The sequence below is a fragment of the Geotrypetes seraphini genome, chromosome 3, assembly GCF_902459505.1.
Source record: "Geotrypetes seraphini chromosome 3, aGeoSer1.1, whole genome shotgun sequence".
NCBI classification, from domain to species: Eukaryota; Metazoa; Chordata; class Amphibia; order Gymnophiona; family Dermophiidae; genus Geotrypetes; species Geotrypetes seraphini.
The window spans coordinates 285,335,335-285,349,099 of record NC_047086.1 but is presented as its reverse complement, the minus strand read 5'-3'; the positions used below and the strand labels follow the sequence as shown (position 1 = coordinate 285,349,099).

Sequence of the window (13,765 nt, the reverse complement as noted above, 5' to 3'; positions counted from 1 at the left end):
TGTACAAAAACTTTTCTATACCGCGCTCAGGCATATAACGCGCATGCTGCCCGACTCTCCTCTGGCCACCCCGACTCTCCTTTCGCTCTCCCCGACTCTCCTCTGGCCACCCCGACTCTCCTTTCGCCCTCCCCGACTCTCATCTGGTTGCCCCGACTCACCCTGACTTTCGGTGCACTGCCCCGACTCTCCTCTGGTTGCCCCGACTCACCCTGACTTTCGGTGCACTGCCCCGACTCTCCGTGCCTGTCCCCCTTGAAGTCCTGTCCCCCCTTGAAGGTCTGCCTGTCCCCCCTTGAAGTCCTGTCCCCCTTGAAGGTCTGCCTGTCCCCCTTGAAGATCTGCCTGTCCCCCCTTGAAGTCCTGTCCCCATCCTGAAAGCCTGATGCCCCCCCTCGACGTCCGATTCTTCTCCCCCCTCGGCAGGACCACTCGCACCCCCACCCCGAAGGACCGCCGACTCCCCGACAATATTGGGCCAGGAGGGAGCCCAAATCCTCCTGGCCACGGCGACCCCCTAACCCCACCCCGCACTACATTACGGGCAGGAGGGATCCCAGGCCCTCCTGCCCTCGACGCAAACCCCCTCCCCCCAACGACCGCCCCCCCCCAAGAACCTCCGCCCGTCCCCCAGCCGACCCGCGACCCCCCTGGCCGACCCCCACGACACCCCCACCCGCCTTCCCCGTACTTTGTGTAGTTGGGCCAGAAGGGAGCCCAAACCCTCCTGGCCACGGCGACCCCCTAACCCCACCCCGCACTACATTACGGGCAGGAGGGATCCCAGGCCCTCCTGCCCTCGACGCAAACCCCCCTCCCTCCATCGACCGCCCCCCCCCAAGAACCTCCGACCGACCCGCGACCCCCCTGGCCGACCCCCCCACCCCCCTTCCCCGTACCTTTGGAAGTTGGCCGGACAGACGGGAGCCAAACCCGCCTGTCCGGCAGGCAGCCAACGAAGGAATGAGGCCGGATTGGCCCATCCGTCCTAAAGCTCCGCCTACTGGTGGGGCCTAAGGCGCGTGGGCCAATCAGAATAGGCCCTGGAGCCTTAGGTCCCACCTGGGGGCGCGGCCTGAGACACATGGTCGGGTTTGGCCCATGTGCCTCAGGCCGCGCCCCCAGGTGGGACCTAAGGCTCCAGGGCCTATTCTGATTGGCCCACGCGCCTTAGGCCCCACCAGTAGGCGGAGCTTTAGGACGGATGGGCCAATCCGGCCTCATTCCTTCGTTGGCTGCCTGCCGGACAGGCGGGTTTGGCTCCCGTCTGTCCGGCCAACTTCCAAAGGTACGGGGAAGGGGGGTGGGGGGGTCGACCAGAGGGGTCGCGGGTCGGTCGGAGGTTCTTGGGGGGGGCGGTCGTTGGAGGGAGGGGGGTTTGCGTCGAGGGCAGGAGGGCCTGGGATCCCTCCTGCCCGTAATGTAGTGCGGGGTGGGGTTAGGGGGTCGCCGTGGCCAGGAGGGTTTGGGCTCCCTTCTGGCCCAACTACACAAAGTACGGGGAAGGCGGGTGGGGGTGTCGTGGGGGGCGGCCAGGGGGGTCGCGGGTCGGCTGGGGGACGGGCGGAGGGTCTTGGGGGGGGGGGCGGTCGTTGGGGGGGGGGGGTTTGCGTCGAGGGCAGGAGGGCCTGGGATCCCTCCTGCCCGTAATGTAGTGCGGGGTGGGGTTAGGGGGTCGCCGTGGCCAGGAGGGTTTGGGCTCCCTCCTGGCCCGATATTGTTGGGGAGTCGGCGGTCCTTCGGGGTGAGGGTGCGAGTGGTCCTGCCGGGGGGGGGATGTATCGGACGTCGGGGAGTCGGCCGGGCAAGAGGGCTTGGGCTCCCTCTTGCTCCGATCGTGGATGCGGGTGCGGGTGGGAGCGCGTGCGAGCGGTCGTTCGGGGTGGGGGTGCGAGCGGTCCTGCTGGGGGGGTGAATCGGGCGTCGGGCGGGGTGGGAACTATGTTAAAAAACTTTTGTATACCGCGCTCAGGCATATAACGCGCGAGGGGTATGCGCGGTACGTAAAATCACGTATAACGCGCGCGTTATATCCGCGAAAATACGGTAAATGCAAAAAAATCTAAGGAATATGCAGGGAGTGCCCTGCATTTACCATACAGGGCAGAGCCATACCGCATGGGCATTGCATTATATGTAGTGCTGGCTAATTTGTGCTATCCAGCACTATAGATAGCATGATGCAGCCCCCAAATAAAATAACCAGGGCATTGTGGTGGTGGCGCTACCCATACACACTCCCTCCTCACATCTTTATGCTCACTCACTCTCCCAACTCAAGGTCCTAACCCCCTCCCCCAATTACAACATTCAACTCCAACTCCCCCAACTGCATATTCTTCTGATCCTGCTAAACCCCCTTCACTGAACATCACAACTCAATACACTCCTCGTCTGACTCCAAGCCCCACCTACATGTAGCTTCCATGTCCACCATCACACTCCTCCCCTACCAGGTGATCATTTTTGATATTATGGGTCAGGGTAGGAGTACCCCCTACCTCTGTTTTTGCCTGTCTACTCCATGAAGGCTGACCCTTAGTGATAGCAATGGAAGACTATTGCTAGGAGATCATAGTAGCCATTTTGTTTGGTTGTAACCAAATGGATGAGATCAGAGTGGGCTGTTCCCACTGCAACCCATGGTACCACCAACAGTCACCGCTGGGTAAAACAGAGGATGATGGGGAGCTTGGAGGGGGGGTGCTGGGGTTGGTGGGGAATAGGTTTGGAATTTACCTGTAGGTGGGGCTAGAGAAAGAGTGTATTTAATGATAATGTTTGGTGAGTAGGAAGGTTAGGGAGATTGGAAAAGTATGCAGTCAGAGGGGAGTTGAATGTTGTAATCATGATGTTTGGTGGGGGCTCAGTTGTTGGAACCTTGGAATTGAGAGAGTGGGTGAGCAAAAGTAAGCTGGGGAGGAGGGGACAGAAAGGGTGGGGGTTAGAGACATTTTGTCAAGGACCCTGATTGTGCTACTAGACTTCTGTTAGTGTAGCTGTACTTAGCCCCGCCTCTTGAGTTTCCCCCATATTATTGAACTTTAAGTATTCCTGTATCATCTCCCTTGTTTGTTGGACTCATTGTTTGTGACCTAGTACTTCCTCCTCAGGGTAGAACCTGGGCCCATCTTCTTTTCTACCTGAAGGAGTGTGATTCGATCTAGTGATCAGAGATATAGTACACTCAGAAAGCTGGTGGAATATAGCAGGGTGGCGCCAAGAGATAGTCTACTCTGGAATAAGAATTTACCCCAGATGCATAGCAGGTGTGAAATCTTTTCTATGTGGATGTTCTGTTCTCCAAACATCCAATAAAGCATAATCCTGCAGTAACGTCCTGAATCTTTTCATGTACTCCTCTATTTATTATTTGAAGATTAACCGATCTGTATTACACCATCCACAGGACTCAATTACTATCGCAAAAGCAATTGACTCTAAAGAGAGGAAAAGGGTCTCAGAAACCTGCTTAGAACCATCAGACTGAGATTTATTGGTTCCAGATCTCAATCACTAACCCTGAAAAACCTCTCCTTTCAAATTATGTTGAAATACTCTAACATCAATTATCAAAATTATTATATCATATGTATCACTACACATGCATCTATTTACAGCCAAACTCGATAGGACCTGTTTCACTGGCAATAGCAACTTAATCAGGGGGGTCTCATTTAAATCATCTGTTTTTTAATCTATAAAACACAAAAATCATGCATTAGTGTTAATTCATTATAACCTAAGTCTTACGTACATTTAAATATATCTTAATCACTTATTGAACTAATGCTGGTTGCAGTTCTCCATAAAAAGCAATTCATTAATGGCGTCTGGAATAACACCGACGCCGAGTCTGCGCACTAAAGACTCTGCCAACTTAGGAAGGTCAATGTGCACATGCACTGAAAATAGCGCTAAAACAAATTTCGTTATGAATTGCTTACTTTCATGCACATTATAACAGCTCACTGTCAAACTTTTTCCACTAACGCAAGCACATTTGCAGATCAAATTATCCTCCTACGCTTAAAGTGAAGGTACTATAAATCTGATCTATTGTGTGCACGAAATCATAAAATTTGCTGTAAATATTTACTAACCATTGACACAAAAACATTCATTTCAAAACTATCCAACCACACAGGTCCCGTTGGGTTTGGCTGCCATCAAATGACTCCCAAATTGAAATTAAATCAGAATAAAGAATTCAGTCTAAAGCCTTCTAGTTATCAGTTGAAGTAATCAAATACATTTTGATGATATTGTGATATTAAAATAAGCATGCAAATGAATAGAAAGGAGAAGAGAGGATTTTCAGATGTTTACAGGGCTTATTGCCCAAGGTGAAATCATCAATATCCATTCCATGTTAAGTTTATTTTTTAATTATTTTTAAAATTCTTATAGCAGCTGTCTGAGTAGCGTTGTGTTGCTAATAATAATAGTTGTAAATGATATCACTGGCACTTGGATCCAATGATTCATGCAGTTTACATTGCTATTTGTGGCACATTTGTGTACCATATCCAGAGCATGTGATGTGAAGGTTTTGATGTTCTTGCCAATACAAATGTTCTAGAAAAGCAACAGGATGATAATACAGCTTCACAAAGGATATTAAATATGATATAAAAGCATATTGGTTCAGTTTAAACCAGTGGTCTCAAACTTGCGGCCTGCCAGGTACTATTTTGAGGCCCTCAGTATGTTTTTATCATAATCACAAAAGTAAAAAAAAACAGTTTCTTGATCATATGTCTCTTTAGCTATAAATGACAATATTATTAAGACTTAGTCAAAAGGAAAGATTTATAAACTATAAAGAATTTTACTTCAATCAAAATTGTCATCTAATATAATAAAACCCTAAGCCGCGCATGCGCACTCCCACCTGCATGCTCCCATTTTCTGTGAGCTGTAGGGCACCGCAGGTAGGAGTGCGCATGCGCGCAAATCTCTGTCTCTCTTTCTCCCGAGGCGGATGTCGGCCGCGGCGGCTGTTTTCTCCTACCATTGCCTGCCACTCTCAACCATGACCCCCAAACACCTGGCATCCCCTCTCTCCCTTGCCTGATAGCCTCACCTGCCCCGCCTTCCTCTTCCTGCCAGTCTCAGCCGGGCTCACTCCTCCCCTCTTCCCTCCCCCCTGGCAGCCCTGAACCTGTTCTCCGTTCCTCGCCAGTCTCCTCCTCCAGTGGCTAATCCACCGTCGCCTCTGTCACCGCTCAACACTCTTCAAGATGGCGCGGCAGGGACAATGCAGGTGGAGACTGTCGGCCACGGCGGCTGCAGGCCGCGGTGGCTGTCCGGAGGCCAGATGTGAGGCAAGGGATGCTGCTGGACAGGGGAACAGACGGGGGGGGGTGGAGAAAAAGGAAGGGAGGCCTGGGCAAGGGGGGAAGAAAAAGGAAGGGAGGCCTACTACTGGACAGGGAGACAGGAAAGAGGTGCTGATGGACAGGGGAAGAGACGGGGGGGGAAGAAAAAGGAAGGGAGGCCTACTGCTGGACAGGGGGACAGCAAAGAGGTGCTGATGGACAGGGGAACAGACGGAGGGGAAGAAAAAGGAAGGGAGGCCTACTGATGGACAGGGGGACATGAAAGAGGTGCTGATGGACAGGGGGGGAGATAAAAAAAGGGAGAAGGGCTGCTGCTGGATAAGGGGAGCAGTGAAGGGGTGGTGGTGGACACAGGGAAGGTAAAAGGAAGGGAGAATGGGTGGATAGCCGAGGAAAAATAAACACAGAAAGACAGAAATACAGAAAGCGGCTAAGGACAGAGAGAGAGAGAGAAATAAATGAACACAGACACACACAAATATATTCTAGCACTCGTTAATGTAACGGGCTATAAGACTAGTTTCTTTAATAAGACATTAACTATTTTTTTCTGAGGCCCTCCAAGACCCTACAAATCCAAAATGTGGCCCTGCAAAGGGTTTGAGTTTGAGACCACAGGCTTAAACTGGATTGTTTCCACACAGAAAAGTCATTCTTTGAATAGTTTTAATTTGGAGATACACATGGCAGCCATAGAGTAGGATGCCAGGGATGACCATTAAACACCATCGTTGCTACCAGCTTATCTGTTTGCCCTTGTGGAGACCTTCCTCTTGCTATTGTGTTGAGCCTTAGAGTAGGAATCATAGGAACATGGAATAGGATAACACATAAAGATCAATATTCAGACTTCATGACTGATTTTCCATTTAAATGCCAGTCATCCTATGCCATGCCATGGCATTTAAGGTTTCAATTAAATGCCAGCCAGGGCATTTAAGGTGTTCTACCCAGTTTCTCATTGCCATTATCTGCTGGAATAGCCAAGAATAAATAAGAAGGTCATTATCTGTGTAGTAGTTTGAATATCATTACTAACCAGTTAAATTTTGGAGAGATATTGGCCACAGGGTATGGGGGAGGTGAGAGGAAGGGGAAAAAGAGAGGAGGGACAGGAAGACAGAGAAGAGTATGGCGCAAAGGTTAAAGCTACAGCCTCAGCACTTGAGGATGTGAGTTCACACCCACACTGCTCCTTGTGACCCTGGGCAAGTCACTTAATCCCCTCATTGCCCCAGGTACATTAGATTGTGAGCCCGCCGGGACAGACAGGGAAAAATGCTTGAGTACCTGAATAAATTTGTGTAAACCATTCTGAACTTCCCTGGGAGAACAGTATAAAAAACTAAATAAATATTGGGCATGGAGGGAGTATGGAGACAGGGACATACTGTAGAACAGCAGTGCTGGACAGAGAGGAAATAGGAACGCAAAGGGACAGTGTTGGACATGGTGGAGATATTGATCACAGGAGAAGAGATATGGACTCGGGTTGAAAATGCAGGACAGATCAAGAAACGGATGCAAAGCAAAGATGCTGAAAATAGAGGGCAAAGGGAGATGGGACTTGATATACAGTACTCCCCCGAGATTCGCAGGGGTTCCGTTCCAGGAACCCCCGCGAATCTCGAAAAACCACGAATACGGTTTTTCATGGGGGAGCCTTAAGAGGGTAGCGGGAGAGGGCAGCAGGAGAGCAGCTGGAGCGCCATGAGTGCAGGAAATTACTCGTGGTACGCTTCGACCGTCTCTTCCTGCACTAAGTCGGGCCTTTTCCAATCAGGAGCTGCTTTGAACATTATGGCCACTCCCCTGAACATTCTGGCCACTCCCCTCCTCCCGCCCTCACTCACCAACTGGAAGCGCAGGCAAGCTCTCTCCCTGCCCGCGTCCTCGACAGGGAACACACATCCCGCCCTCGCTCACCGCCGCCGCCGCCGCCGCTGATCCTCCTCTTCAGTGCAGCCTGCGATCGTGGCCGGCTTTAAAGAACCTTACAGGCCGCTCTCCAACCTCAGTAGCACGTTCCCTCTGACGCACCGGATCGCATTAGAGGGAACGTGCTACCGAGTTGGAGAACAGCCTGCGAGGTTCGCTAAAGCCAGCCACCACGATTGCAGGCTGCTTTGAATAGGAGCAGGCCAGAAGACGCCGGGATGGAGGGAGGGTAAGAAGGGGATCAATACAGGGGGCCAGGGGGAGAGGGAAAGGGGGCTGCTTTGTGGGGAGGGGTGTGCTGGTGGGAGACAGAAGGGGACATGGAGAGATAGGGAGAGGGAAAGGGGGCTGCTTTGGGGGGGAGGTGTGCTGGGGAAGACAGCTTTTCTCTGGGGGGAAGACAGAAGGGGCCATGGAGAGACAGGGAGAGGGAAAGGGGGATGCTTTGGGGGGAGGGATGTGCTTGGGGCAAACAGCTTTGCTCTGGGGGAAGACAGAAGGGACCATAGAGAGACAGGGAGAGGGAAAGGGAGCTGCTTTGGGGGGAGGGTTGTGCTTGGGGCAAACAGCTTTGCTCTGGGGGGGAAGACAGAAGAGGGACATGGAGAGACAGTTAGGTAAAGGGAAAGGGGGCTACTTTGGGGGGAGGTGTGTGCTGGGGGCAGACAGCTTTGCTCGGGGGGGGGAAGACAGAAGGACACAGACAGCGGCCAAGGAGAGAGATAAAGAAACACAGACAGACAGACACATCTATTCTAGCACCCATTAATGTAATGGGCTTAAAGACGCACAGTGAAGTGGGGGGGAGAGGGAAAGGGGGCCAGGGAGCAATCTTGGTTTGCTTTGGGGGGGAGACAGAAGGGGACCATGGAGAGAGACAGAAAGACAGGCAGGACACGAGAATGAAAGGCAGACACACAGAAAGACAGCAGGCAGGGAGAGAGAGAAAGAAAGAAAGATAGACAGCGGGAGGAAGAGAGACAAAGAAAGGAAGAAAGAGATAGGGGCAGGGAGAGACACAGAAAGAAAGAAAGACAGACAGACAGACAGACATATTCTAGCACCCATTAATGTAAAAGGCTTAACACTAGTGTTTCTATAAGCAGATTCTACAATCTGATTTCTTGAGGAGCCCTAGTGTTCTGCAAAACACAGTTTGGGAATCATTTATCTACAATAAGGTGTAGTATTCTACTAGCATGTAGTTCATGTATCATAGGCAGCAGAACACTTTTTTTGTTTGGGAGGGTAGGCAAAAGCTCCACCCCAGACCCACCCAAGCTCCGCCCTAACCCCTACCCCCATAATAATAGTACTAATTGTAAATGCCATTTCTTCCATTCATTTTTCATGTACGAACAATATAATCTTATTAACAATACATAATGGTAACCACAAAATTAAACTACACAAAGCACACACTTTTTTTTCCCCTCCCCACCCCTTCACAGCATTTTTTCCTCTCTCCTCCACCCCCATGTGCAATGTCTCCCTCTCTCTCACTGTCTACCATCTCTTTCTCATTCCCTTTCTTGCTGTAAAGGGAATGGGGAAAGAGAGAGAAGGATCTAGGGTACATCTCTCCAACTCCCTCTGCTGCCACATCCAACATTTCTCCCTCTCTTATCCCCAGACTGTATGCAGCATCTTTCACCCCTGCCCACCAGCCTCATGCCCAACATTTCTCCTTCTATCACCCCTCTGCTGCACCATACAACATTTCTTCCTCCATTCCCTTCACCACCATGTCCAACATCATTTACCTCGATTTTCAAAAGGCTTTCGACAAGGTGCCACATGAAAGGCTGCTTAGGAAGCTGTGGAACCACGGGGTGGGAGGGGATGTGCACAGATGGATCAAGCACTGGTTGTCGGGTAGACTGCAGAGGGTCGGAGTGAAGGGCCAATATTCTGACTGGCGGGGAGTCACGAGCGGTGTGCCACAGGGATCGGTGCTGGGGCCGTTACTCTTCAACATATTTATCAATGACCTGGAAAAGGAGGCAAAGTGCGAGGTTATAAAATTTGCAGATGATACCAAACTGTGCGGTAGAGTTAGGTCCAGGGAGGAGTGTGAGGACCTGCAAAGGGACCTGGACAAGCTGGAAGACTGGGCAAACAAATGGCAAATGCGCTTTAACGTGGAAAAATGCAAAGTCATGCATATAGGGAAAAAGAACCCGTTGTTCAACTACAAATTGGGGGGGGGCATTGTTGGGAGACAGCAGACTTGAGAGAGACTTGGGTGTGCTGGTGGATGCATCACTGAAGCCATCTGCACAGTGCGCAGCAGCCTCGAAAAAAGCCAACAGGATGCTGGGCATCATAAAGAGGGGCATAACAACCAGGACGCGGGAAGTCATCATGCCATTGTATCGAGCGATGGTGCGTCCACATCTGGAATACTGCATTCAGTATTGGTCACCACACCTCAAGAAGGACATGGCGGTACTTGAGAGAGTCCAAAGGAGAGCAACGAAACTGGTAAAAGGGCTGGAACATTGCCCATACGCCGAGAGGTTGGATAGGCTGGGGCTCTTCTCTCTGGAAAAAAGGAGGCTCAGGGGAGATATGATAGAGACCTTCAAGATCATGAGGGGCATAGAGAGTGTGGATAGGGACAGATTCTTCAGACTGAAGGGGACAACAAGTACGAGGGGGCATTCGGAGAAACTAAAGGGAGATAGGTTCAAAACAAATGCAAGGAAGTTTTTTTTCACCCAAAGGGTCGTGGACACTTGGAATGCGCTACCGGAGGAAGTGATCAGGCAGAGTACGGTACAGGGATTCAAACAGGGATTGGACGGATTCCTGAGGGATAAAGGGATCGTGGGATACTGAGGGAGGAGCTGGGATGTAACACAAGTATAGAAAGCTAACCAGGTAATAAGTATAGAAACCCAACAGGTCGTGCATGTGCAAGACCGGAGGGTTAGGACTACGATGGGAAGATAGGACTTCAATGAGAAACCAAGGTGGCAAGGGAGCCCCTTCTGGTGATTCAGACAGGTCGTGACCTGTTTGGGCCGCCGCGGGAGCGGACTGCCGGGCAGGATGGACCTATGGTCTGACCCGGCGGAGGCACTGCTTATGTTCTTATGTTCTTAACATTCCTCCCTCTTGCTTCCCTTTCCATCTGTCCCACTGTTCCCTCTCCACCACCACATACAACATTTCTCCCTCTCATCTCTCTCTGCCTCATGCCTCTCCCACCGCAATGTCCAACAATTCTCTCCCTATAACCAACAATTCTCCTCTTTCTTCCTTTCCCCATGTACACCATTTCTTTCCCTCTCACTCATGCTCAACAATTCTCCCATTCTATCCCCTCCCTCAGCATCTCTTTCCCTCCTTCCTTCCATCCTCTGTCCCAAGTTCATGCCCCTTTCCTCCTTGTGTCCAAAGTTTGTGCCCCTCCCTCCTTCCAGCCTTTGTCTCAGGTTTGTGCTCCCTCTTTCCCTTCTGTGTCCCAATTTGTCCCTCTCTCCATTCTATGTGCCAAGTTCATGTCCCATCCCTTCGTCCTTCCTTCCTTTGTCCCAAGTTCACAATCCCCTTCCTTCTGTGTCTCAATGCACCCCTCCCCCTCACTCCCATGCCCCAACACATCCCTCTCCTTCCCTCCCTTCTGTGTCCCAAGTTCATGCTCCCTCCCAAGGGTATGTACCTGTGTTCCGGCCGACTCTAAGATATGCAATTAGGCCTCCTCCTGACAGGGCCAGATGCTGAATGGCATGGGACCATGTATTTGGGGTTTTGCGGCTCAAAGTATGGTACTCTTACCTTTTATTAAATTAAATCTTAAGATATATATTATCCACAACTAATTTGGTGATCTTTCTTTTTTTCTGTGTATTGCCGGACAATTAAGGATTCAGGCACTGCTCCGCTCTACCCCGCTCTACCCTTTCTCAGCCCCACCCACTAATCACTAATATCTACAACCTATAACGTTACCTCCTCAAAATTAGGATTATTTTCTGGTTGTGTAGAGTAGCACGGACTAGATGTAAACATTTTTCCCATTTAGGGAAAAAACTTTCAACATATTAAGCCCAGAGTTCATTATTTCTTCACCTTGGTAAAAACACTATATGTTCCAATATAAAATTAGGTCAGTATTATGTTATAGCTGATCTTATCATCTCTGCCTTTGCTATTGCTATTATATACATGTGCGTCAGCGATAATTGATTTTCAAAATGATGTTGACATATTACACCTTAAACTATGCTAGTCCAGTGATAGTGTTTCAGTGTAGGTTATGTTCCTATGCTAATATTAGAGCACAGTTAGAACTGATGAAGTTTGCATGGTGGTCTTACAAACTTTTGATTTCACAATATTACCTCTGCTAATAGTTTTTCAATTTTTTTATTTTGTTTCCCCTTTTTGATTTAGGCCAGCTGTACGTAAGCGAAAGGTAAGAAATTTTGTTTACAAGTTAACATAGTATATATTTCTGAGGTAAAAATATGCCAACCAATGTGTGTCGGTAGAGTCTGATTAATTTGTATGACTTGGAAAGCTCAGATTGCTGCTAGAGCAGTCGCACAAATAACATACATTATTGCATTTTTGTTACAGCTAATGTTTGCCGAAAAGTCCTTGAAATGCAAAGAGTTCAATGCCTTGATGGAATCTGAAGAACTGAGGGAACGTGCAGCAGTTTGCTCTAATTCATGTAAGCCACTTGAAGATTGTTTATTGAGGAATTACTACACTGTCTTTAATGTTACCACAGTAAAGTGGTTTACTGGCCGAAATCAGAAATGGGAAAGAATGCCATAAACAAGACAGGATAGAGAACCATAGGCACAGGAAATAAAGATCCCAGTGTGGTAAGCAGTTCATCCCAGCAAGCCCAGTCACTGCCCACTAATCTACTGAGAAACCCTGAGAGAATATACAGGCTTTGAGGCCAGTTCTAAACTTAAGGTTTACGGTTAATTCAAAATACGACTGCAATCCAAGTTTGAAATGCATCGCCTCTTTTGCAAAGCCTTCATTGGCTGCCACTTCAGGCTAGAGAAGATTTTAAAATGTTTTTGCCTGGTTTATAAATATTTTACGGCTTTACATCTGAGTCAATAATTTCTTTGGTTCAGAATTTTTCAGGAAGTGTGTAGCTTGCAGATCTAGCTGCATATATATATACTGACGTTTTCTTCTTTTAAGAGTGTCCATCTAAATACTTTTCTTGAGCGTACCTTTTCTTAACATGGTGACTTCTTTGTGTAATGGGTTGCCTTTTTCTATTCATGTTAACAGCCTAATGCTCCTGGTTCATAAAAATAACATTAGCTTTGAGTTCACCATATACTGTTACTCAGTTTACACAATAATTAGGTGTTTTCAATACATTCGTATGCTTTGGATTTCATTTTTTTTGTTTCCTGTTGTAACCTAAAGTAACATGCATTGCGGTAATTACATTACATTAAAATGCATTTCTAGACCGCAAAACTTTCCAGATCAATGCAGTTTACATTGTCAAGAAACTGTAAAATACAGTGAATTACAAAAATAAAGCACATTCCTTAATTTCCCAGAAATCTTACAAAGAGAGAGGTCTTCAACTGAACAGTCCTAATGGACAGCCTCCTCCTTGCTCCCCTTCCTTAAACTCCCGCTCTCTCTTTCTGCACCCTCCTCCTCCCTTCCCATGCTCCCCTTGCTCCCCCTCCCCTTCTCCCTCTACATCTTCTCAACTGTCTCTCTACGAATGCCAGTAATTTTATTGTCCTGTAATTTTATTCTGAATGTTAATTGTAACCCATTCTGAGCTCCCAGGAGAATGGGATAGAAATCTAAATAAATCAATATATGAGACTGAGGAAACAAACAAAGTACATAGCACTGTGTCCCAACTAGCAGCCTGGTATGCAATTGTTTGATGCAAGAATTTATTTTAATGGCAGCCTCGCACAGAAGGAAACATTAAAAAAAAAAAAAAAGTTATCCATAGCGGACGATCTACCTTAAAAAGCATAAATTGAGCCGGCTAGAAGGACATGGAAATGGGTCTGTAAAACAGCCAAATTGTCTTCTAGGGTGTCTTTATATTTGCCTATACAGGGCAATGGAGCTTTCCAGCCGGGCATGCAAAATGCCACCTTTCTTAGGTGGCAATCACAAGGTCTACAATATCTTTTTCACCTGTTTTCGGAGGAGGGGAGCCTGGTCACATTTGCCGAGCTGCAACAAACTTTTGACCTACAGGCTAATGATCGCCTATTACCAGATCCGTCACTATGTTCAGTCCCTCCCAGTGGCTGCCCTTACTGAGGTCTGCAGGGAGGCGCTTTCGGAACTCTTCAGCCTTTCAGCCCAACAGAGGATTCCTCTACGATTTCATATTGTGGGGATCCGGGATTGCCAACCAAGTACGAATCTGGATATATTAGCGACAGCATGGGCTGAGGACTTGCATTGCCAGTTGACTGCTCAACAGTTACAACGGGTCCTGAAGAACATTCAGAAGG

General features: G+C 48.7%; 1 protein-coding gene across 2 annotated transcripts in view; it reads left to right on the top strand.

The window, feature by feature from the left end:
* The window catches only part of CNST (consortin, connexin sorting protein), a 169,352-nt gene that overhangs the window by 72,915 nt on the left and 82,672 nt on the right, over nt 1-13,765 (top strand). For both annotated transcript variants that reach the window (XM_033937047.1, XM_033937046.1), the window contains exons 7-8: nt 11,682-11,703; nt 11,868-11,964. In XM_033937047.1, the coding sequence (XP_033792938.1) occupies nt 11,682-11,703; nt 11,868-11,964 (119 nt within the window). The remainder of the gene's footprint in view (nt 1-11,681; nt 11,704-11,867; nt 11,965-13,765) is intronic.